The 27500-nt window shown below is 39.6% G+C and overlaps 1 protein-coding gene across 10 annotated transcripts in view; it reads left to right on the top strand.

The window, feature by feature from the left end:
* Positions 1 to 27500, top strand: part of tjp2a (tight junction protein 2a (zona occludens 2)) — a 98246-nt gene that overhangs the window by 23853 nt on the left and 46893 nt on the right. For 8 of the 10 annotated variants that reach the window (XM_061876948.1, XM_061876943.1, XM_061876950.1 and 5 more), the window contains exons 2-3: positions 1 to 123; positions 21796 to 21849. The exon at positions 1 to 123 is cut by the window's left edge and continues 7 nt beyond it. In XM_061876948.1, the coding sequence (XP_061732932.1) occupies positions 118 to 123; positions 21796 to 21849 (60 nt within the window). In that variant the 5' untranslated portion in view covers positions 1 to 117. Of the gene's footprint in view, positions 124 to 11631; positions 11872 to 20728; positions 20869 to 21795; positions 21850 to 27500 lie in introns of those variants that run through there. The other 2 variants (XM_061876947.1, XM_061876946.1) reach the window with 2 other exon arrangements.

Raw genomic sequence — 27500 nt, 5'->3', positions numbered from 1 at the left:
CCTGGAGCTGACCAGACCTCGGCTGCACTTTTTAAATCCAGCCGCAAGTTCTGTTGGCCCCGAGAAGCCCAGTACTTGTATCTTCGCCGCCTGTCTTCACGCAGCTACTCTGCAATCATGATGGTACGTTCAGATTGAATCATGCAGAATTATGCTGGTGTTTGTCTTCAGAGTCTCATGTTCCGTCAACATGTCGCCCTTAAATGATGTATGAATGTTGAGAAGCTGACTGCACTTCCTCCCCAAGCTATGATCAAATATGACATTCTTGTATGTATGCTCGATTATTGACTGACAAGTGCACCGTGTACCCAGGTTATTGTTCAAAGACAGCTGGGAGAGGCTCCAGCTTCCCCGATACCCCGAAGCGAGTCAGTAATCAGCAAAATACAAATTACTCAATCATTAAATGTTTTTTGTTTGTATTAACAGCTGGTGCTTTGCATACATAATGTATACCACTGTTATAGTACATTCATTCTGTATACCACTGGTATATTACATACAGTACATCGTTTATACCATTGCTATTTTATATGCATACGTGTGTTCCATTGGGAGGCACAAAAACAAAACTCCTTTTAAATTTTGGAACGGCCCCAGCTGTGATTGTTTGGTTAGGCTAGAAAACAACTGTGTTAAATTATTAGGCTAATCGAAGACAATTTAGAGGTTCCGCATCAACAATTTCTAGGGCTCTTCTCACCTTCTATTTTGTTCAACGCAATTTCTCACCTTGACCTAATTATGTTTTAAAATTCACATCACGCATGCAATTGTTGAATTATTTGCAACATGCTTAGAACTGCTGTTACACAAGACAAGACATTATGCAATTTGAACACATGCCATACCCCAGCCAAGCTGCCACGGCTGCCCTTTTCACATTGAGCAAGAAGGAAGTCTCAATCCTCCGGAAAATAATGAGAGCTAGGGCATTGCCGTGAGCCGCATCAAAAAGGTCACCAAGGCTTCTGATGAATTTGAGCCTGACTCCCTCAGGTCTTAGTCCGGACTGCTTTTGGCCTTATTGCTGTGTCTGCCACTTGCTGTAAACGTCAAGCAGTTTTCATGATGTCATTTTTGGTACTCTTGCTTTGGCCCAGAATGGCTCTACTTCTGCAATCGCGCTGCTCGCACCATTGCAGAGAGCTTGCTTTTCCTTCTTGTGGAGCTGCAAACTAGTGAATCAATTTCACCAATTGAAGGTAATTTATTCCTTGTCAGAGGCTTCCTGCCGGCATGGCTAATGATCCATATCTCAGGTTTAGAATGTATAGTTATTGGGTAGCCATCTCAAAATGATCACCCGTCTCTTGCACAAGATAGACTGACTGACTGAACCGAGGCGCCACGCCAATCCACTGGCAGCTCAGACATGATCTGACGCGCATTCACTCCTAGTATGCAGAAGGGTAACGACTTGCCGAACGCATCCCAGCACATTTTTGTCAAAACATGCTCCAAAAAGGGTTTAAGGTTTTCTTGTCTAATCAAACAGCCGTCTTAAGGGCTGTTAAAAAAGATAGCATTTAATTTTTACCATTATAAAATATGCCACCAGGGATTATTACAAACATACTGTATACCAGTGGTATATTACATACATACAGGAAGACGAGGAGGGTTGAGGAGACAGCGGAGAGAGAGGCTGCAGAGCGGGTCTGCTTGCTCCGGTAAGGAGAAAAGCACATGGACCTCCTCTAGTACCCATTCTGATCCTCGACGTGAGATCCCTTGCCACCTAAACGGACCAGTTACAATCGCAGCTTTACTACAACAGTACAGCCCGTAAGTGTTGTCTGTTGATTGTAACAGAATCCTGTCTGCACCCGCTTATTACGGACGCTAACGCCAAGCTTGACGGTCAAGTTCTACACCGCTCTGAAAACAAAGGACCATCTACAGGACAATGAGTCCCAGCAGATGTGGAGGGGAATCCATGCGCTGGTCACCTACAGAGGACAGAGTTCATCCTCCACAAACAACAGTAGATCCCTGGTAGAGGAGCTAACAGTCCCACCCCAACAACTCCAGAAAATCCATAAAAGCTGCTGTGGGCTGTGATCATTCCCATTCCCAAAAAAACCTCAATGACTACAGACCCATAGCCCTTAAGTCTGTAGTGACTAAATGATTTTGAGCGTCTAGTCACAAGCCACATCAAAGAATTTGTCCCTGACTCCTTCGACCCCCACCAGTTTACTTACAGAGCAAGCTGATCTCCAAAGGATGCCATCGCTCATTTGGGCTCATCACAAATGGAGACGAGATGGATACACGGAGGAGATCAGCAACCTGACAAAGTGCTGCACTAGAAATAACCTGACCCCGAATGCCAAGTAAACAAAATAACTCATTGTGGACTCAAGGCGACAAAACCACGCCCACGCCCCCATTCCTTCTAAATGGTGGAAACTATTTCTTTAATCCGGTTTCTGGTCACCACCTTCTCCGCAGACGTTTCTTGATCTTTTAACATCAAGGCCCGGGTGAAGAAAGCCCAGCAGCGTCTGTACTTCTTGCGGAAAAAAGCCTTGCAGCACCTGCACTTCTTGAGGAAAAAAAATCTGGATGAGATGCTGCTGCTAGCTTTCCATAACTGCTCTGTGGAGAGCACGTTCACATACTCACTGAGTGTGTGGTATCCAAGTTCCACAATGGAGGACAGGAAGGCGGTGCAGAAAGTCATAAAAAGAGCCCAGAAAATCCTTGCCTGCCCCCCAAAAGACATTTCCAAATCCTGCTGCCTTAAAAAAGTGAAGGCCCTTCACTGGCAAGCCCTCTCAACCATCCCACCACCTGTTCGACCCTTTACCCTTAAGGACACTGTTTCAGGTCAATCAGATCCGACACCTCCAGGTTTACAGTTACTTCCCATAGGCCATACGGACTGCAAACACATTTTCCCTGTGTCTGGGAATATTTGTGCCATTGTTGAACATTCTGGGAGTTTCAGAGTGATAAAAGTGCAGTGGCTTCACAAATTCACGGCTAGCATTGGCACAAACTAGCAATGAGAGGCAATCAGTCATCGGCTCGTGTCCAGGTAGTGCCTTCTCCTTCGCTGTAATAAAAGTCCGCTGTGGCATCTTTTTTAGTCTCATCACAATTAAAGACTTGCTGCGGAAAAGCTGGTAAAATCCTTGAACTAAAAGGGCCGCGTACTGGAGGCTAACTAACTTAAAGTAGTTGTCTGGCAATCCGAAGCTATACTGCAAGACTGTAAGAGTTTGAACACGTTCACACCATTTCTGTTCATACGAAGTGATCTTTAAAGGCCTACTGAAACCCACTACTACCCACCACGCAGTCTGATAGTTTATATATCAATGATGAAATATTAACATTGCAACACATGCCAATACGGCCTTTTTAGGTTACTAAATTGCAATTTTAAATTTCCCGGTACTTTTTTCTTGAAAACGTCGCGTAATGATGACGTGTACGCGTGACGTCACGGGCTGTTATGAATATGAGCGCTGCACACACACACAGCTAAAAGTAGTCTGCTTTAACAGCATAATTACACAGTATTTTGGAGATCTGTGTTGCTGAATCTTTTGCAATTTGTTCAATTAATATTGGAAAAGTCAAAGTGGAAAGACGGAGTTGGGAAGCTTTAGCCTTTAGCCACACAAACACACGGTGATTCCTTGTTTAAAATTCCCAGAGGTGAAACTTTCCTATGGAAAATTGTGGTTAAAAAGTCGCCACTTACCGGAAATCAGCTGAGCTTGTGCCTCCCCGAGACACTGCGCGTCAACACCCGGCCGTGGACGTACACTCCCGACTATCAGGTACTGTTAAACTCACTAAAACACTAGCAACACAATAGAAAGATAAGGGATTTCCCAGAATTATCCTTGTAAATGTCTCTAAAAACATATGAATCTGTCTCAATACAACGCGATTGCAATGGCGGAATTTTTTTTTTTTTAAACTTATTAAACTTTTTTTTTTTTTTCCCAGTCCTTCGCTATTAATATCCTCAAACACGAATCTTTCATCCTCGCTCAAATTAATGGGGAAATTGTCGTTTTCTCGGTCGGAATAGCTGTTTTTGTTGGAGGCTCCCATTAAAATCAATGTGAATATATGAGGAGCCATCAACATGTGACGTCATCGTCTGGGACTTCCGGTAGAGGCAGTGCTTTTCTCCAGTTGGGAACTTTATCGTGGATGTTCTCTACTAAATACTTTTTTATTAGCGACCAAAAGTTGCAAACCTTATCGTCGATGTTTTCTACTAAATCCTTTCAGCAAAAATATGGCAATATCGCGAAATGATCAAGTATGACACATAGAATGGACCTGCCATCCCCGTTTAAATAAGAAAATCTCATTTCAGTAGGCGTTTAAGACAGGCTGACGCAGCTCTGACCGTCAAAAGGTACGACAATTGTGGAAATAATGGAATGTAAACGGGATCTTACCCAGCGGGCCCCTGCTTCTTCAAATTGGCAGTGCTTGCGTGTACAGGAAGTGATGTCACCAAAGTATTAGCCCCCAATGGTTTCAAAATGACTGAATGAATAAGGCGTTTGTACACCGTGACTTGGTTGGCACACAGAGGCATATTTCACACATTGTAAAACGAAAAGGACGCAAATAGAGGCCTTTGTAAATAGACATTCTACTGCAGGGGTGCCCATTACGTCGATCGCGATCGACTGGTCGATCTCGGAGGGTGTGTCAGTCGATTTCAAGCCAGGCATTAAAAAATAGACATAAAAATGAGCAATCATCAATCATACCAAGATTCCACTTTCGTCAGTTGTTTGACATTCTCGTCACCCGAGGATCTTGTGAGATGACGCTGGCTGCTGCGAGCTCATATTTAAGAAAAAAATCACAAACAGGGCGGACGCAGAGAAACACATTTTATTTCTAGAGACTCCGTACCTACTGTCAAAACTCTAAAGACCGACTGCACAGTTCCTGTCTTCACCATAAAAGACCTGTTTCATCCTGCCTGTGCTAACAAAATAAGAGTCTCAGAAAGCTAGCGTGCACAAGCTAGCAAGCTACAGAGTTTGATGCCAATGTATTTCTCCCCCGCCCTCAGCGACCGCTTTCTCACTTGCTTGCCCACCCGCACAGTCACTGACGTCACTCACCTGCTGCCAGACATTAAAGGGCCACACACATATGCTACTCTCATAACAAAGTGTTTAAAAACGAGTATGCAAGTTGGACAAATGAGATGCCAAATCCAACCACTTTCATGTGGTATTGGACAGAAAGGAGGACTTTTTTTTTCCTCCATTTGAAAATGCGGACGTTATCAGCACCACTGTCTAATTCCAATCAATGCAAGTCATCAGAATCAAATACACCAACTTATATTCTTGTCTTCATGAAAGAAAGGAATCTATGTGTGTTACACATGCTTGTATTATCATTAAACACCATTAACTTGTTAACAAAAATGTCTCTTTCATAAATAAATAAATGTAAATTATAAATAGGAATGAGGTAGATCTCCTCGACTTGGTCAATTGAAAAGTAGCTCGCCTGCAGAAAAAGTGTGAGCGCCCCTGTTCTACTGTATATGCCAGTTATTTACCTACCGCACTGTAAGGTTGTAACTTTTTGCGACACTCTGTTTGCTGTGCATATACACTTTTATATGCTTATGCTACCTACCTTTTCACACATAATTGGTTTTCATACGTACATTTTCAACTGAAACATAAATGTCTTGTTTGTATGTGCTTTGCTGTTGGTGGATGACCCCCAATTGTTATTGTTCACAATGTACAATGACAATAAAAGCATATTCTATTCTACTGTATACCACTGGTATATTACATACATACAGTAGTGTATACCAGTGATACTATACATGCATATAGTACACTGCTGGTATATTACATTCATACATGTGTACAATTTGTTTATTACATACACACTACACTCTATACCAGTGGTTCTCAATTTTTTTCACCAAGCACCACGTCAGAAAACACTTTATCCAAGTACCACTTTAATGACCAACATTAAAATACAGTTTGCCTACATATTAATTTAAAACAAGGCAGATGTTTTATTTAGACTTAAACTCACTTTAATGATTCACAAGGGAAATTGTTCCACACAGTAGCTCAGCTACAAAGGATGGAAAGTGTAAGAATGGAAAGGATCATGCAGGTATCAAGTAGACTAAAAATGTACTGTAGTAACAACATAAAACATAATAAATGTAATATTTACATATTATGTATACAGTATATTATATTTACTGATATTATATTATATTATAATTTCATATAATATATACAATATATAACAATTACCATGTATAATATTACAGTATATGTAACAGCTGCAGCATAAAATACAGAGTAGATCAGTAGATTAACACACATAGTTAATGTATTTGGCCACTGTAACATTACACACTGTTTGAACAGTAACACTGTGTTTGTATATTAAGTGAATCTTTAACTGGATGGAGCCCACGTTACACTGCTCTATACCACTGTTAAAGTTAAAGTACCAAAGATTGTCACACACGCACACGAGGTGCGGTGAAAATAGTCCTCTGCATTTGACCCAACCTCTTGCTCACCCCCTGGGACGTGAAGGGAGCAGTGGGCACCAGCAGTGGCCGCGCCCTGGAATCCTTTTGGTGATTTAACCCCCAATTCCAACCCTTGATGCTGAATGCCAAGCAGGGAGGTAATGGCTCCCATGACTCGGCCAGGGTTTTGAACTCACAACCTACCGATCTCAGGGTGGACACTATAACCACTAGGCCACTGAGTAGGTACCTCTGGTACAGTATATTAAATACATAGATGTATATCACTGGTATATTACATACATAATATACCACTAGTACATTACATATATATTATATACCAGTGTTATATTACATTAACACATATATATCATATACAGTATGTCATATGTATACCAGTGGTATGCTACATATGTTTTGATTGATTGATAGATTGAAACTTTTATCAGTACTTTGCACAGTTCAGTACATATTCCGTACAATTGACCACTATATGGTAACACCCGAATAAGTTTTTTAACTTGTTAAGTCGGGATCCACGTTAATCAATTCATGGTAATTCATGTATTGTATGTCAGTGGTGTGCAAAAACCAGCCGAGGGCCATTTGTAGCCTGCAGCTTGTTTTTTTGTTGGACTGTGTCACATTAAAAATTAGATATGTTTAAAAGTATATGAAGCTATTAAAGCACTCGTGGAGCGCACACCTCCACCAGGTTCTGTCTCCCAATAATAAAGAATCCTTTAAATACTTAAGACAAATCGGTTGGTCTTTATTAATGTTCTGACATTTCCATAAAGTTTCATCAAAATCTGCCCACAACTTTGAAAGATATATTGCTAACTGAGTAACTAACAAGCTGACAACCCCCAAGAAATACATTACAGTGAATTTAGTCGTGTATATTTTGATGTTATTGTTTGTTCAGGTGGCTCAAAAAAGTTGACCAGGATGATCAACAACATTGATTAATGTGTGACAAATTAGTGGTTCTTTTTTTTTTTTTTAGATCATTTATTTGTCTTTAGGGGTGTAACGGTACACAAAAATTTCGGTTCGGTACATACCTCAGTTTAGATGTCACGGTTCGGTTCATCTTCAATACAGTAAGAAAAAAAAATGTTTTTGGTTATTTATTTACCAAATTTGTAAACAATGGCATAACATATATATATACACAGGGTCCATTGCCAGGGTTAATGTAGTCAACATATATAAAATAAAAACTAAATAAGATGAGACTCAGAATGGTTTCTTAACAAAACATTTCTTCATATAAAGTGATTTTTTTGATTCATTAATTGAAACTTTTATTAGTAGATTGCACAGTACAGTACATATTCCGTACAATTGACCACTAAATGGTAACACCCCAATAAGTTTTTCAACTTGTTTAAGTCGGGGTCCACATTAATCAACATTAAACTTCCTCCAGTTGTTGCTCAGATGACATAAAATGACATAACTTTTCTTCTACGTATAAAAAGTGCAACATTAAACAGTTTCAAATCAACTGAGCCTCAGATTAACTTTTCTCCCCCATGCCTGGCTAACTTGGTAGTAAGAGGATAAATGGGCTTATTGTTCTTCCACCATAGAAGTAGGTCAAAATCTAGTTTTAATGCAATACAACAACCCCCCACGACCCCGAACGGGACAAGTAGTAGAAAATGGATGGATGGATGGTCTTAAATGTGTTGCGATAAAAACATTTGTTATTGCTTTAGCCCTGCCTGGCTGGCTGAGGAGAGGCTGCTTGAATGCGTTGTTTACACCACGCAAACACCACGCTATTTCTATTCCTTAAAGCGAAGTTGACTTGGGGGTGGTGCCGCATCAAAGGGGTTAGCATGTTTGACGTGTTGGCAGAAGCATACCTTACTGCTGCTGAACAATGTTTGCAAACCGCCGTCCTCCATTGTTGTATCGCACCGCGAAGCCGAAGTGTTCCCAAAGGGGAGATGTTAACGAGGCAGGAGGGTCTTCCTGCTCTGGCTTTTGCATGTTGTTCTAGCCCGGTCGCTGCTAGCCTCTCGTATGTTGTGCCTCGCTCTGCATTGTTTACACAACGTGCGGTGCGCTACCTAATATGTCCATGTGGAAACTCGTTCGATGCACCTCCGAACCGAACCGAAACCCCCGTACCGAAATGGTTTCACCCCTATTTGTACCGTTACACCCCTATTTGTCTTGGTTCGTCATGCTTTTTTGTGCTTCTTGTTTTTATTAGCATGATTAATAACACCTCTGAGCACACAAAGTATTGCAGTAAATTAACAATTAAGTTGTTTAGATCTTGTGTATTCGTGTAATAGATTTCGATCTCATGAAAGTATTTTTTCATCATCTCTGTCTACAAGCTAAGGCATGCATGCATTTTTTTCTAACTTCATCCAAAAGTTAACTCCTCTTCCCTTGATACACTGCTTGAAATGCAGTGAGTCATTACTTTGCTCTCTTTATTTGAATGTAAATAATCTGACATGACCTGTCCTGCACACAGGATGATAAGAAACCACAGAAACATGCTGTAGTCCTCCTGACACAGCCTCCTTTTAACTACAGTCTCACTAAGTATAAAGACTGGACTACATTAAAGCAGAATAATTTAATATGTCTAGTGAATGGTTGTCGTATTAACATTTTTGATGCTTCCGTAACTTTTATTTTCTTCCCCAGAGATGTACATTTTATTAGATATGTGTATTATTAGAAAAGGTTGAAATTGCAGTGCTGTTAAATTTGTTGTAGGGTCAGATGATCGGTTTCCTTTGTGCTGCTAAAAAGTCAAGATAAATGTTTACAGTAATGGGCAGAAAAGAAACACAAACAGATCAAATGTAACAACAACTGAACCTTTATTTAGATACTTTGTATTTCTGTCCACATACACATACTAATGAGTTTGTGTGCTTTTCTTCAAAGCGTCTTTATTATTGTATTGTGTCTCTGTGTTCACATGAGGACACACAATTTTCCTGCTACACAATGCAAGTTTTTGATTATTCCTAAAAAAAATTAAGTTTCTCAGTTCAAACATTAAATATCATGTATTTGCAGTCTATTCAATTGAAGATAGGTTGAAAAGGATTTGCAAATCATCGTATTCTGTTTTTATTCACGAATTACCAAACGTGCCAACTTCACTGGTTTTGGGTTTTGTGCAATATATCTCTGTTGCTCTCTTCTATTGCTAATGTAACTGCAGCAGCACAGCTACTTTGCGATAGCATTTTTACGTAACCTCAAAGAATATTACAGCGAGAGTCGGCGGGAGTATGGAGGTCAACAATGTAGCAGAGACAAAACAAAACACAAAGGGGAATCTGTGCCAAAAAACAACTATTATCTATCACTTGAAGACATGACATGAAGAACAGTACAGAGACATAATTAAAATGTACAAAATAATAATGTTAATCACCAAAAAAAAAAAAAAACATACCAAGCGAACCTGACAAGAGTTCTTATCCAAAGGCATTGTCTAGGACAAGCAGTCCTGCAGAAATTACAGTTTCATCTCTAAATTAATGTGTATTTATCATCTAGTATATGCTGTAAAAACTAAAAATTATGTTTTGATTGTTTTACAATTGTCTTTTTATAGATACAATATTTGATTGCTTTATACATAGATTTGGCATTCATTCAATGTGTGTTTGTGTATGTATGTATGCATGCATGTGTATATATGTATGTGTATATTTGTATGTATGTACTGTATGTATGTATGCATATATGTATGTATGTATGTATGTATGTATGTATGTATGTATATACACATATGTATGTGTGGGAAAAATCACAAGACTACTTCATCTCTACAGAACTGTTTCATGAGGGGTTCCCTCAATCATCAGGAGATTTTAATGGAAGCATTCACATACAATGGTTTATATAGGGCACAGAGTGGGTAGGTACAAGCAGGCGTAAGGGCGCAGTGATTGGCTCATGTGTTACCGAGGAGGTGTTTCCGCCTGATATGATTTTGCTGCACTTGTTGAGAGATGACAGGTTTAGGTGATATATAATAAACAGTTTCTCTTTTAAGCATAGGTTGCATCTTTTATTACCACTGTTGTAAGGTGTGCTGGATGCAAGAATTTGCCATGTATATATATATATATATATATATATATATATATATATATATATATATATATATATATATATGAACATATATATGCATATATGTGTGTTTGTTTCTATATAAATGTAAATATGTACATGTGTATATATATATGTGTGTGTGTGTGTATATATATATATATATATATATATATACACATATATAATATATGTATATATATATGTATACATGTACCCTGCCTTCCGCCCGATTGTAGCTGAGATAGGAGCCAGGGGTCCCCGCCAACCCGAAAGGGAATAAGCGGTAGAAAATGGATGGATGGATGGATATACATAAAATATGTGTGTCTGCATGTGTGTGTATATATATATATATATATACTGTATGAGTGTGTGTATATATATGTGTATATATATATGTGTGTGTGTGTGTATATATATATATATATATATATGCCCCCCGCGACCCCAATAAGCGGTAGCAAATGGATGGATGGATATATATACATATATATATATATATATATATATATATATATATATATACATTGTATATATTTGTGTGTGTGTGTGTATATATATATATACATATATATATCCACACATTTTAATGAATATAGTTATTGATGCATTTATTTTAGTACATATCAATAATAATTTTAAATTAAGAACACACTGAATTACGGGAGATTATTATTCTTTGCTGCATTACCGTAATGCTTATTAGTGTCTGAAAGCCTCACAGCAGGTTGTCTAGAAATCATTGCACTCTGTGGACTGATCCATTAGTGGGGTTTTTACTGCGCCACACTTCTTTTTTTTTATCAACTTTTTGTATTTTTTCCACCCTTACTGTATTTCACGGTAGTCCTCACATTATTTCATTTGTATATGGTAAGGAAAACATTGTATTAAAACCTAGAGTTAATGTTGTAGTTTTTTTCCGTGAACAATGAAATAGTTCATGAAAACCCCCACCTGTGTTGGTTTGGTATCATCTGTCCACAGCGTGCTGTACTCGGCGCCCCTTTATTCGTGGTCGTGTGTACATCAACTTTATATAGTTTGTTTGTTCTTTATCACCGATTGTAAACTCGTTGACTCTTGCCAATACAAATTTTGACTGTTTACAAAGCCTACGACTGTGTGGAAAAGTCTTATTTTCATCTTGAGGACATCTTGCTAAGTGCGTGATGCCTCACAGGGAAGGAGACCTGCTCGTTCTGAGCACATATACTACTTCTCACTCTTTTCATGTAAGTACAGATTGTCATTTCTACACCATACCACTACTGTAAGTCATTGCAATACATCCCAATACAACAGTAAGTACTTTTAATATAATGTATACTACTACGACCTTTTTATAATGTTAGTGATTAAATTTAGTACAGAATATTACGAATACTTATTTGAAAGTACCGTTAGGTATACTTTTCATATGCACTATTTAGCACTATTTCAAAGTAGCCCTTTTAATATGTACTACTACTCATTATTTTAATATGAGCATATTACTACTACTACTACTCATTTTAATGAAAGTATTTTTAATATGCAATGCTACTATTTTCAAAGTAAGTACTTAAATGCTTCTCTCACTATTTTAAGTACGTTTATATATATATATATATATATATATATATATATATATACATACATATACACAGATGGATGGATATATATAGTAATACTATTTATTTTGAATGTAAGTACTTTTATTTTGCACTATTTATTTTAGTACTTAAATATATACTACTACTTCTATAAGGACTGTTGATATCACTACTACTTCACTGCAAGTAATTGTAATATACAATTACTTCTAAATATTGTACTTAAATACTTTTTGTGTATACAAATACTTATTTTATTTTACTGTAATTACTTTAATATCTACTGGTGCTGCTTATTTTAATGTAAATAAGTATATATATATATATATATATATATATGTGTGTGTATATATATATATATATATATTATGTGTGTGTGTATATATATATACGTGTGTGTATATATATGTGTGTGTGTATGTATATATATGTGTGTGTGTGTGTATATATATATATATATATATATATATGTATATGTATCTGTATATATATATGGGTGTGTATGTATGTGTATATATGTGTATGTATGTGTATATATGTGTGTATTTATATACAGTAAATATGTGTGTATGTTTATATATGTGTATATACACAGTATATATATATATATATATATATATATATATATATATATATATATATATATGTGTGTGTGTGTGTGTGTGTGTGTGTGAGGTTTTCTTTATTTTCATGACTATTTACATTGTAGATTGTCACTGAAGGCATCCAAACTATGAATGAACACATAACTGAAAACATGTTTCATATTCTAGTTTCTTCCAAATAGCCACCCTTTGCACACTCTTGGCATTCTCTCAATGAGCTTCACAGGTGTCGTAATTTTGATGCCTTCAGTGACAATAAACAAAAAAATAAAGCAAACACACTGAAATGAGAGGGTTTGCCCAAACTTTTGGCCTGTACTGCATTTTTATATATGTATTTATATATATATATATATATATATATATATATATATATATATATATATATATATATATATATATGCTGCAAATGTTTGCAGGAAAGAATCACTAAACAACATCGTTAGTTGGTGTACCTGCTATGTTCAGCATTCATGCACAGTTTAGCCCGCAAGTATAAACAAATATATAAATACTCTGTGTATATATATATCTGAATATACTTCACACAACATTGGTTTAATGTCCTACCTCAGTCCCATGCAGTGAAGTTTTCCTTGTGTACACATTTGTGTGCTGATCAAACATCAAAGTTGTTGTCTGTAAAATGTAAAACTTCACAATTGTAGTTTAGCCACACTTCAGAGGTCAGTGTCATATGCATGTTCGAAATAAACTGGACACTAAACATATTTTGAAAACCTCAATATTTCAATACTTGTCCTACATTTTTTTTCCAGAAGGGGGCAGCCTGGCACAATATTTTTATCAGAGGTTGTTTTATTTAATATTTTATTCATACTAAAACAGTGCTTTGTGTGTTTGCATGTGTATGTGCATGTAAATTTGAGTTATATGCAGCATTCTTGGCTGATAAATTAATCACATTTTTAACAATACCCTAATAATTTGTATATGGTTGTCATGTGTTTGTGTAATATTACACAAGCCTTCAATTCAATTCCAACAACTTTGTCAATCCCTCAAAGGGCAGGTCATTTTGAGCAGCAGGTTGTTGCAGGTCGTAAAGCCTACACATGGCCCACCATAAATAAATAAATACGTAAACAGTGTAACAATACAACTTTGAGTGCAGATGAGACGATTAATTTGGAAAAGTAATTTGTTTTCCACATAGGAAGGGCATAACTTCGCCCTAAAGGCAACAGAGAGAATTCCCCCGCAAGGACATGGGTCAGTAAGGCTAAAATTCTCTTTGCTTTTCCGGGGATTTTCTCGTTGCAGAAGTTTATGTGTGGAAGTGTTACTCCGGTATTCTTAGAGCATGACTTGACAATACTAGTCAGGCTGTTTCGGTCTTTAACTAAAAATCAGTTACTCCAACAAATAAAAGAAAAAACACATAAAACTCTCAAAAAATGCTTAATAAAAATGACAAAGTATAACAGACCTGACAGGGAAATAATTTAGTTTCCTGAAAAGATGAATTCTCTGTCGTGCTCGCTTTGCTATAAAATATGTGTTTACATCAAACTTGAGCTGGTCGTCAAAAAAGGTCCCCAAGTATTTATATGATGAAACAATGTCAACTTTTTTTGTTATCAATCGTCCATTTATCCATTTTCTAACGCTTATTCCCATTGGGGTCGCGGGGGGTGCTGGTGCCTATCTCAGCTACAATCGGGCGGAAGGCGGTGTATACCCTGGACAATTCGCCACCTCATCGCAGGGCCAACAAAGATAGACAGACAACATTCACACTCACATTCACACACCAGGGCCAATTTAGTGTTTCCAATCAACCTATCCCCAGGTGCATGTCTTTGGAAGTGGAAGGAAGCCGGAGTACCCGGAGGGAACCCACGCATTCACGGGGAGAACATGCAAACTCCACACAGAAAGATCCCGAGCCTGGGATTGAACCCTGACTACTCAGGACCTTCGTATTGTGAGGCAGACGCACTAACCCCTCTGCCACCGTGAAGCCCAATCATCAATCAATCAATGTTTATTTATATAGCCCTAAATCACAAGTGTCTCGAAATCATACTATTACATACAGTAAGCACACACTGAGTCTCTGAGGTAGTAGTGTACTCACATTAGTAAAACTTGGTCAGCACAATATTGGAGAGTGCACCCATAAATACAGTAAGGTGTGGACCAAGGGCCTTCCTTATTTTGACCTGTTTAAAAAGCGCTCTAACATGCTACTGCTTGGTGATAATGTTTGGATCAGGAGTAAGAGACGCTTTAAGGAAGAAAATATTGTCGGAAAAGTCATTATTTTCAAAGCGGGAATAAAAACGATTATATTCATCTGGAAGGTCCTTAAATTTTTATAAGATTCCTGTCATGCCCACTAACTCCCTGAGAGATGGAGGTCATTGCTTTTATTTATTTCCAAGCTGCCCGAAGATCTCCACTGGTGGATTTGTGTTCTACCTTATCCCTGTAAACTTGTTTAGCTTTCTTTGTCTCGCTCCATACCACTCTGCTATTGTATTTCCTTTCATGCATGCTCCTTGTTTAATATATATGTTGCATATGTTTGTATATGTTTATGACTTCTTTTTGTTGAAATATATGGTAATTTCCTATATGTGTGTGTGTGTGTGTGTGTGTGTGTGTGTGTGTGTGTGTATATATATATATATATATATATATATATATATGTATATATATACACAATTTGTTTGGGAATATGTGACTGCTCCATAAAAGTATAATAGAGCCGCTATTGTTCAAGCTGTTTCTAAATGATAATAATATATTGTGGTCGGATACAGTATATTAAGGCCAGACATGAAAGTTTAATTTTATCTGTCAGTTGTTTGTGTCTGTGCAGTAGTTCCTCTCATTATTTGCTATTTCCCTATATCATTTACACAATCAAAGTGACCAACAATTGAATATTACAATATTGGAAGTCTTTCCATATTTTTAGTACTATTGTTTTGTTACTGAAAGATGGATTACATGACGCTTTGTGCAGCAGCGTTGAGCTTAAACTTCAAAGTAGAGGAAACCGGTGTTATGTAATAGAAGTTGGGAAGCTACTGTTTATCCTGCAAGTCCACACAATCAAATCATGTTATTGTAAAACTCTGCTTTTATGTTTCCTGCTTTGTTTTCATTTAAACCTCATCTTCTTGCTGCATTTGATAACCACATACATGACAGCTTCCACCATTCTTGTGAGTTGTGACACTTTTTAACCTAACATTTCTTAGCAGACTATTCTCTATTGCAGTGATTCTCAAACTATTGCGCTATGCGGGCTCCTTCTATTGGAAAGCTGAAGAAGTCTGTACATTTGTACTGTATATAGAGTATCATTGTTGATGATATTTGTACAGTGTGTTTGTTGGTACATGTAGAGCAGGGGTCGGCAACCCAAATTGTTGAACGAGCCATATTGGACCAAAAAGACAAAAACAAATCTGTCTGGAGCCGCAAAAAATTAAAATCCATATTACATACAGATAGTGTGTCATGAGATATAAATTGAATTGTGAGGACTTAAAGGAAACCAAATGAGCTCAAATATAGCTACAAATGAGGCATAATGATGCAATATGTACATATAACTAGCCTAAATAGCATGTTAGCATCGATTAGCTTGCAGTCATGCAGTGACCAAATATGTCTGATTAGCACTCCACACAAGTCAATAACGTCAACAAAACTCACCTTTGTTCATTTATGCACAACATTATAAGTTTGGTGGACAAAATGAGACAGAAAAAGAAGTGGCATAAAACACGTCTTAAAAAGTCGGAGAAAGTTGTACATCCAAACAAACTAGGGTGAGTTCAAGGACCGCCAAAATTAGTAGGACAAAACGGCACTGGCCAAATACTCGAATCAGTGAAGCATGTTTAATATAAACAATATGCTTTATATATGCTTCATCTGGCCGGGATCTTCAGCTCTCACTGGATCGGTTCGCAGCCGAGTGTGAAGCGGCCGGAATGAGAATCAGCACCTCAAAATCCGAGTCCATGGTTCTCTCCCGGAAAAGGGTGGAGTGCCATCTCCGGGTTGGGGAGGAGACCCTGCCCCAAGTGGAGGAGTTCAAGTACCTAGGAGTCTTGTTCACGAGTGGGGGAAGAGTGGATCGTGAGATCGACAGGCGGATCGGTGCGGCGTCTTCAGTAATGCGGACTTTGTACCGATCTGTTGTGGTGAAGAAGGAGCTGAGCCGGAAGGCAAAGCTCTCAATTTACCGGTCGATCTACGTTCCCATCCTCACCTATGGTCATGAGCTTTGGGTCATGACCGAAAGGACAAGATCACGGGTACAAGCGGCCGAAATGAGTTTCCTCCGCCGTGTGGCGGGGCTCTCCCTTAGAGATAGGGTGAGAATTTCTGCCATCCGGGAGGAACTCAAAGTAAAGCCGCTGCTCCTCCACATGGAGAGGAGCCAGATGAGGTGGTTCGGGCATCTGGTCAGGATGCCACCCGAACGCCTCCCGAGGGAGGTGTTTAGGGCACGTCCAACCGGTTGGAGGCCACGGGGAAGACCCAGGACACGTTGGGAAGACTATGTCTCCCGGCTGGCCTGGGAACGCCTCGGGATCCCCCGGGAAGAGCTAGACGAAGTGGCTGGGGAGAGGGAAGTCTGGGCTTCCCTGCTTAGGCTGCTGCCCCCGCGACCCGACCTCGGATAAGCGGAAGAAGATGGATGGAATATGCTTTATAGCAATAGGGAGGTTTGTGTTATGTTTGTCCTCCTACAGAAATTATATTAAAACAAAAAATATTTTTTTCCCCCCCTCATCATTTCCTTTTTTCATATATTTTTGAAAAAGCTCCAGAGAGCCACTAGGACGGCGCTAAAGAGCCGCATGCGGCTCCAGAGCCGCGGGTTGCCGACCCCTGATGTAGAGCAAGGTATTTTCCAAGGTGGTACTTGATGTAAAATGTTTGCGGACCACTGCTCTTTTAGCTTCTTCTTTTTCTCCAAAACAAATGTTAAAAAAAAACAAGCATCACAGGGAAAACTCACTGGCTCACTCTTCAATGTTGGCATGACAACCTTCCCTTCCCTCTCCCCTAGACGGATATATTCAATTTGAGACGGCCTTTGTTTTTCTAGGCACAACTTAGTCAAACCTGTGTACTGCATCACATCATGTGTGTTTGTTTTGTTTGTTCCTGTTGGTTTCTGACAGAAAAAAGTAGTACACACTATAGTATCGTATTGTACAGTATAGTAAAGCATGTATTGTTTGACTGTGACTACACAATTACTGGGACCACATGCATTTTGTACAATACAAGATAATAGCCAGCAATATATGCTAAGCCATTTGAACAAAACATAACTTTTAATTATAGGTAAAAAGGAAAGTGATGTCATATCCAGCACTAAATCTTAATGATGAAGAATTAATCTTAATTTATAGTATGATGAGGATGAATAACAAACCAGACACTCTGCTGTCGGGTTGATTGAAAGTTGAGAGTCAAAGTTAACACTCACATTTAATACACACTGTTAACATTCTCAATGTTTGTTACCTAATTGATTGTAGAAAATGTTAATACACGCTATGTTTAGTTATTATTTTTATTCATGTCAATATTAGACTCCTCGTTGACCTGTTTTGCTTTAAAGAAACATCCCAGATTCTTCTGCTGTCCTTCACGGGAGGTCCCGGAAGGAGAGTTGATGTTTTTCTTCTTCCTAGAAAGAATAACAATAATCCATGAAGTCAAAAAGATGTCACACTTGCTCACTCAACTTTGGAGAGTATATGCAAACGCCAAACGCGTAATCAAGACGAGCAGTAAACAAAAGTTAATTAATGTAATCGCCCTTCCTGGGAGCTGATCAATGAACTACCATTAGCTAGTAGAACCAGAGCAGCTAAGTCAACTGGTTCTGGCTGGTGGGTATCTACTGACCGGAAAATAATGGTACTATCAGGTACCAATTATTGTAAAATCAACCAGTATAAAATTTGGATTTCTATGTTGCACGTGAACCACAGCAGCTAAGTCAACTGGTTCTGGCTGGCGGGTATGTACTGACCGGATATAATTGGTACTATCAGGTACCAATTACTGTAAAATCAACAAGTATAAAATTCGGATTACTTTGTTGCACGTGATGTCATGTTGGATTCCAGACTTGGCTGGTTTAGGCCCATTCTGGGCAGACAAGCGTATTCGTAGTGGAGTCAGCTGGATTGTCTCCTGGCACAGTAATTTGCAATTTTCCATGCAAATAGAAAGCATTTTAAAGTAATACTCCACTTTTCAAGATGAGCTAGCTTGATGGATATGTCATATAGGCCTACATACTATTAATTAGCATTTGAGATTGTACATGGCAATAACATCACATCCAAATGTGGTAGTTAAAACTACAACTAAGATGCTCGTTCCGATCAAACAGCTGGTGTGTAATACGTACAATACTTGGTGTAAACACCACTTACTTATTAACACTAGCAAATTCAACTTAATGTGTTTGGAGTGTCCGCTTTGAGATTGGTTGGTCGAGAGTTCAAACCCCGGCCGAGTCATGCCAAAGACTATAAAAATGGGACCCATTACCTCCCTGCTTGGTACTCAGCGTCAAGGGTTGGAATTGGGGGTTAAATCACCGAAATGATTTCCAAGCGCAGCCACCGCTGCTGCTCACTGCTCCCCTCACCTCCCTGGGGGTGGAACAAGGGGATGGGTCAAGTGCAGAGGGTATTTTAACCACACCTAGCGTGTGTTTGTGACTATCAGTGGTACTTTAACTTTAATGGCAAAGACTACTTCCTGACTATGGCAACACACTGTTGTCTATAAACCACTGCCATCTTGGATTTGCAACTTAATGCAAAGTCTACTATATAAAATGTGTAAGTTACACTCCGAAGTGTAAGAAATCAAGATACAACAACTGGACACCAAAGTTATCATCATCACCATATATTTATCAGTAAACCGTAATCTTTTTATTTATATCTGCACTTATTGCTCTTTTATCCTGCACTACAATGAGCTAATGCAACAAAATTTTGTTCTTATCTGTACTGTAAAGTTCAAATTGGAATGACAATAAAAGGAAGTCTAAGTCTAGGTCTAATCTGCTCACCGTTAAATGAAAACAAGATATTTTATTATTTATCAAATCCACTATAGATTGAACTTTCACAGTATCAATTTAGACCCGCTCGACATCCATTGCTTTTGGTCCCCTAGGGGGTGGGGGTTGCCCACATATGCGGTCCTCTCCAAGGTTTCTCATAGTCATCATTGTCACTGTCACCGACGTCCCACTGGGGTGAGTTTTCCTTGCCCTTATGTGGGCTCTACCAAGGATGTCGTTGTGGTTTGTGTTGTGGTTTGTGCAGCCCTTTGAGACACTGGTGATTTAGGGCTATATAAATAAACATTGATTGATTGATCAAACGAAAATGATTTATTTAAGTACATAAAATTGCTGACGTGAAATATTGATATTGATGCCTTTGGGACGGGAAATTGGTAGCGTATGGGTTCCAATGTGAAAGGTACCATCCCTCCTGGCAGGGCTGCTGGGAGTGTGTAGTGAGTTTGTTTGTGAATCTGCTTAGCAAAATAGATAGCATGAGTCCTAATGTGTGTAAGTAGTACAAAAGTAATTCCATCAGGTGTGTGTTGGCCTTTACGTTGTAGTTTGGATATCCATTCTTGGAAATGTTTTTTGTTGTGTTATGGACGACCGCGCCCTCCAATACAGGCGTTAGTCAGTCCCTATGTTTACAGTCTACTGACACTGGGATTTGTGCTGAATGTAGGCCAGCAGAATGGCGCTTACGTCAAAGGCAGGCAGGCGGGCAGATGCAGGGAGAGAGCAGCTGGTGGTTGTGCAGCTGTGCCCAAGGAGGAGGCTGTGGCGCACATCAGTTTGCCAGAGCGGCACTAGCAGTAATCAGGGAAAGACGGCAATCGGACGAGAAGGAGCGTGCCAGTAATGAAGACTGTACTGAGCCTGCACAAGAAATGGGCGCACGCGGTCAAAACCATACGTATCCTGCAGGGACTTGTGAGTGTTTCCACTAAAATGACTCACTTATTTTGCTAAAGTGTTTACATTATTGACGCAACTAAAATGTACGCAAAGTTCATCAAAATGTCATATTGTATTTGGAAAGAAGTCAACTGACTAGGTAACAATAGAAGATTTTGAAAATTTTTTGGACATATTTTAGTTATTAGTTTTGTATGTATTTGTATCTAAATATTTCAAATAATGATGAATTTTAATTGTGGTTTTCTTGAGGTTCAGACGATAAACTATAAGAGTGATTTTTGCTGACTTAATCTCAACATTGAAGTGATTCTGCCGCGACTTTTACATTTCCATTCAACTATTTGTGCTTTTGCAGCAACAGTTGAATTAAAAAAAATATATATATTATCATTGGGCTTCACGGTGGCAGAGGGGTTAGTGCGTCTGCCTCACAATACAAAGTTCCTGCAGTCCTGGGTTCAAATCCAGGCTCGGGATCTTTCTGTGTGGAGTTTGCATGTTCTCCCCGTGAATGCGTGGGTTCCCTCCGGGTACTCCGGCTTCCTCCCACTTCCAAAAACATGCACCTGGGGATAGGTTGATTGGCAACACTAAATTGGCTCTAGTGTTTGAATGTGAGTGTGAAAGTAGTCTGTCTATCTGTGTTGGCCCTGCGATGAGATGGCGACTTGTCCAGGGTGTACCCCGCCTTCCGCCCGATTGTAGCTGACATAGGCGCCAGAAAATAGCGGTAGAAAATGGATGGATGGATGGATGGAATTATTATCATTGTCTTCTGTACATTTTCAAAGTGAGAGTTTATAGCGCAGTCATTGTTTTGCACAGGAGTTTGTGTTGTTTCCAAGCGAAAGCTAATGAAATAGCTTTGTCCGCATAACTCATTATTATTTTGCAAGGGAAATTAAAGCACTCATGATCATTTTGCCTTCTCCTTTCCAGAACCCGGTCATGGAGGAGACTGTGTGGGAGCAGTACACAGTCACCCTACAGAGGGTGAGTCCATGTCATTCTTTACCTTTACGTGTCACACATACACTGATGGTGATTCACGACGGTGATGCTAAGTTGATACCAACATGCAAAAAATACATCGATATCTGCCTTTTTTCAATATCGTCACACATATGACTGGGCGATATACTCGATATATCGCAGGTTTGTCTCAGTGCGATATAGAAAATGACTATATTGTTATATTGGAGTTAGGGCTGGGCGATATTGGCTTTTATTAATATCGCGGTATGTTTATGCCATATCACGATATTCAATATATATCTCAATATTTTGCCATAGCCTTGAATAAAGTAAAGAAGGAGCTGAGCCGGAAGGCAAAGCTCTCAATTTACCGGTCGATCTACGTTCCCATCCTCACCTATGGTCATGAGCTTTGGGTCATGACCGAAAGGATAAGATCACGGGTACAAGCGGCCGAAATGAGTTTCCTCCGCCGGGTGGCGGGGCTCTCCCTTAGAGATAGGGTGAGAAGCTCTGCCATCCGGGAGGAGCTCAACGTAAAGCCGCTGCTCCTCCACATCGAGAGGAGCCAGATGAGGTGGTTCGGGCATCTGGTCAGGATGCCACCCGAACGCCTCCCTAGGGATGTGTTTAGGGCACGTCCAGCTGGTAGGAGGCCACGGGGAAGACCCAGGACACGTTGGAAAGACTATGTCTCCCGGCTGGCCTGGGAACGCCTCGGGATCCCCCGGGAAGAGCTAGACGAAGTGGCTGGAGATAGGGAAGTCTGGGCTTCCCTGCTTAGGCTGCTGCCCCCGCGACCCGACCTCGGATAAGCGGAAGATGATGGATGGATGGATGGAGCCTTGAATGAACACCTGATGCATATAATCACAGCAGTATGATGATTTTATGTGTCTGCATTAAAACATTCTTCTTCATACTGCATTAATATATGCTACTTTTAAACTTTCATGCAGAGAGGGAAATCACAACTAAGTCAATTGACCAAAACTGTATTCATTAAATACTCTTCATTCTCTCGCGGGTGACTTTTTACATGAAAGAACAAATTAGTAGTGCTGCTACCTTTTTTAGGAACACTTCTGCTGCATACTTTGCATATTGCTGTTGTCTGCTGAATATCTTCCCTCTTGAAGCCAAACCACCGCCAGATGATGGATCCCCTGCTGTTTTTTTGGGCATTAATCGTTCTTCCTCCATTTGTGATCAGTTTTGCACCTTCTCTCTCTTGTAATGTCACTCGCTACGCTTGCACGACCTGCCTAAGCTAACGTTAGCCATTTTGCTACCTCTCTGCTCGGCTAGAGCGTATGATGCTAAACGCGCGACAGTATGTGACTTATGTAAGAAGGCGGGCTTGTTTTACGTCTCTGAGAAGGAGAAACGAGAAGGAGTGGGAAGAGCCTGTAGTGTAATGCCCGCAGCTAAAAGCAACTGCGTGAGAACTTGTACTCGAATATTACGATATAGTCATTTTCTATATCGCACAGAGGCAAACCTGCGATATATTGTTTATATCGATATATCGCCCAGCCCTAGTTGGAATATAGGTTCTCACGCAGTTGCTTTTAGCTGCGGGCATTACACTACAGGCGTTTCTCACTCTTTGTTGTCTCAAGGGCACCTTCTTACATACATCACATACGTATACACCCTCACGGAGCAGAGAGGTAGCAGCATGGGTAACGTTAGCTGTGGTTTAATACTTAAATGTGAAATGATAACCGTTAAAAGTATATCAAACAAACCTGCAATCGCTTCAAACGCATGCATTGTTTGACTCTGCTCCCTTTGACTGGAGTGTTTTCTGTTTTTCTAGTAGTTGTTTCCACAAATCTTTCACTTTTCTGCCCTTTTTGATAACCTCTCGAGGAACTCTGAAGAAACTTTAATCGTTCCAGCGATTTGAACGTTTCGTACAGCCGAAAACAACACAAGTTTAGCGGACTTTTTTTGTTCGAGGATTGAGAAAAGAGCTAGATTGACCACCACAAGATGTGAGCCAGACAGGATGTCGATAACATCCCACCAATAGAACACTTTAGTTCTTTTTTGAATGAAAAGTTGTCTCTTGGCAGCTAGTATTGCAATTTAAATTCGGCTCAAAAAGACGTTGAAGCACACTGATGTTAGACACATGACACATTTTTCAATAAATCAGTCGAGCACATGTTTTTTTTTTTTTTATAATATTAAATAAGTATTGAGAATTGTGGAAATACATTGGTATTGGTATTGACAATTGAAATTCTTATATAGTGACATATTTATGTTAAAAACAGTTGACACTTTCAGTTAGTCTACAGATGCCAGTTTTTTAACATGCCAAACCTCACTCTATGTAAAAAAAAAAAACATTTTTAAATTGTATTATATTGTTATAATATTAATCATAAGATGTAATAATTTGGTAACTTATAGTAGATTGCTATACACAGGTGACATGGGTATCTGCAGGGTCTTAAAATGCTTAAAAAGTCTTAGTTTAAAAAAAATAATAATTTGAGGCCTTATAATGCTAAAAATTCTCCTACAGTCATTGTAAAAGGTCTTAAAAATATATTTACATTAATTTTATTTGAAGCATAAATAAACTTCAGTGTTGCTTTTAAATGTTTAGATTTTTTTAAGACGCTATAATGTAAGTACAAAACGGAACCTACCTGTGCTGCCCCAGTGGGAATTAATCATGTACCACCAAGTGTGGTGTGCGTTCGCAGCAGTGTGTTGTTGCAGCTTAGCAGTACAGTGAAAAAAAATTAATAAAAGCCCACAGCAAAGCCGAATTTCTTGCACAAGATGGGTAAGTGCAAGTTCAACGATTTGTGACTCCAGAACAATCCATTTAATGCATGTTTGAAGCCGATAGATGGAAACGTTTAAAGTGCTTAGAACTCGGATATGGAGCCATCAGGAAGGTAAGGGTTTGTAAACATGCAAGTGAATGGAATTATATCAAAAAAGTAAAACAATCCAAGATAAATCTTTGTAAAAAGATGCTGAAACACCACAGATAACTTGCACAACCATACAAGGATTAACGTTACCCCCCAAAGGAGTGTTATGTGGGTAAAGTGGTGCCAGTGAGATAAATATAAGATGTTTACTAGTGAAATCAATCATCCATCCATCCATCCATTTCCTACCGCTTATTCTCTTTGGGGTCGCGGGGGGCGCTGGTACCTATCTCAGCTACAATCGGGCGGAAGGCGGGTTACACCCTGGACAAGTCGCCACCTCATCGCAGGGCCAACACAGATAGACGGACAACATTCACACTCACATTCACACACTAAGGCCAATTTAGTGTTGCCAATCAACCTATCCCCAGGTGCATGTCTTTGGAAGTGGGAGGAAGCCGGAGTACCCGGAGGGAACCCACTCAGTCACGGGGAGAACATGCAAACTCCACACAGAAAGATCCCGAGATTGAACCCAGGACTACTCAGGACCTTTGTATTGTGAGGCAGACGCACTAACCCCTCTTCCACCGAGAAGCCCACAATCAATCAATGTTTATTTGTATAGCCCTAAATCACAAGTGTCTCGAAATCATACTATTACATACAGTAAGCACACACTGAGTCTCTGAGGTAGTAGTGTGCTCACAGTAGTAAAACTATAAAAAACACAATTCTCTTATATTATTTCTATTATTCTATTTATCATGCCTAATCTTTTTTCCAAGTTTATACAGCAACTGACATAAAGGTTGTCTCTTCAGTGTTTACAGTAGTGTATGGTGGGGTGAGGAAAGCAAGGAAGATTTCCCAATTTCAACTTCCATCCATTCTTTTTTCTATCGCTTATCCCTTTCGGGTTTGTGGGGGGTTCTGGAGCCTATCTGAGCTACAGTCGGACGGAAGGCCGGGTACACCCTGGATACTTCATCGCAGGGCCAACACGAAGACCGACAACATTCATCTTGTCATGCTTGAATAAAAAATAGTCCTTGTTTATTATCAATATATTTTCAAAAAGTCACAACAACTTGTAAACTTGTATCCATACACACCAGATGAGCTGGGCAAATGTTAATGTTATCCACAATATTCACATCAGAATTCTGTTTGAGGTTTGCAAGCCATAATCGCCTTCTTTGTTTTTACACAATCGCTCTGTCTGCACTCTGTTTTTCCACAACTCCATCCATCCATCATCTTCCGCTTATCCGAGGTTGTGTCGCGGGGGCAGCAGCCTAAGCAGGGAAGCCCAGACTTCCCTATCTCCAGCCACTTCGTCTAGCTCTTCCCGGGGGATCCCGAGGCGTTCCCAGGCCAGCCGGGAGACATAGTCTTCCCAACGTGTCCTGGGTCTTCCCCGTGGCCTCCTACCAGCTGGATGTGCCCTAAACACATCCCTAGGGAGGCGTTCGGGTGGCATCCTGACCAGATGCCCGAACCACTTCATCTGGCTCCTCTCGATGTGGAGGAGCAGCGGCTTTACGTTGAGCTCCTCCCGGATGGCAGAGCTTCTCACCCTATCTCTAAGGGAGAGCCCCGCCACCCGGCGGAGGAAACTCATTTCGGCCGCTTGTACCCGTGATCTTATCCTTTCGGTCATGACCCAAAGCTCATGACCATAGGTGAGGATGGGAACGTAGATCGACCGGTAAATTGAGAGCTTTGCCTTCCGGCTCAGCTCCTTCTTCACCACAACGGATCGATACAACGTCCGCATTACTGAAGACGCCGCACCGATCCGCCTGTCGATCTCACGATCCACAACTCTTCCTTTACCATTGATGACATTCTGGTTGTTGTTACATAAAAACAACTGATATGAAGCACACTGCACCTTTTGCAAGAAAACGCTTCTCTGGCAAATCTGAAAAATGCCACTTATGTTTGCTAAAAAAAAAATGTTCAGTTAGTTTACAATAGAGAGTCTTCTGGTATATTTAGTTAGTTTAAGCATTTTTGTTTTCAATGTGAAAGAGTAGTTGAATTAATTCATATACCGTATTTCCTTGAATTGCCGCATAGTATGCGCCTGCCTTGAATTACTGCCGGGTCAAACTCGCTTCCCAAAACAATTAGCGCATGCTTAGTATTACCGCCTTGTCAAACTCGTGACGTCACCAGTGACACTTCCCCTGTCATCATTTTCAAAATGGAAGAGGCTGATTTCAATAGCGGTAATTTGAAATCGCATAAAGGGAAGAAGATTAAGAGCTATTCAGTAGGATTTAAGGTCCAAGTTTACATCACACTCAAATTTTTACTGCATACCTTTGGTAAGTGCCGGAGTGAGAAGAGGTTTTAAAATGATTAGCTCATGTTTACTTTTACCGCATGCCTTTGGTAAGCGCAGTAATGAGAAGAGGTTTTAAATTAATTAGCGCCCCGTTGGCAATCAAGGAAATACGGTAGTTACAATTCATTTTGGCCCCCTGATTTTCGCTTATGTCATTGTACTTTTTTGTCTGTACAAATGTGAACTGGTCTTAAATTATATTCTTTATGGTCTTAAAAAAGTCTTAAAAATTCCTAAATTTGACTTATTGGAACCTGCAGAGACCCTGTTACAAAGTGAATGATTGAACCTCCACTGTAAAATATATTTTGAATTCAAAGTTACTAAACTTGCATATGTTTATTCCTGCCTTTCGTGGCACAGGGTGTTGGTTTGATTCTTGGCCAGGGCTGTGTCAGGAAAGTTATCCA

The sequence above is a fragment of the Nerophis ophidion genome, linkage group LG17 (assembly GCF_033978795.1).
Source record: "Nerophis ophidion isolate RoL-2023_Sa linkage group LG17, RoL_Noph_v1.0, whole genome shotgun sequence".
NCBI classification, from domain to species: Eukaryota; Metazoa; Chordata; class Actinopteri; order Syngnathiformes; family Syngnathidae; genus Nerophis; species Nerophis ophidion.
This window is presented reverse-complemented; position numbering and strand designations above follow the sequence as displayed.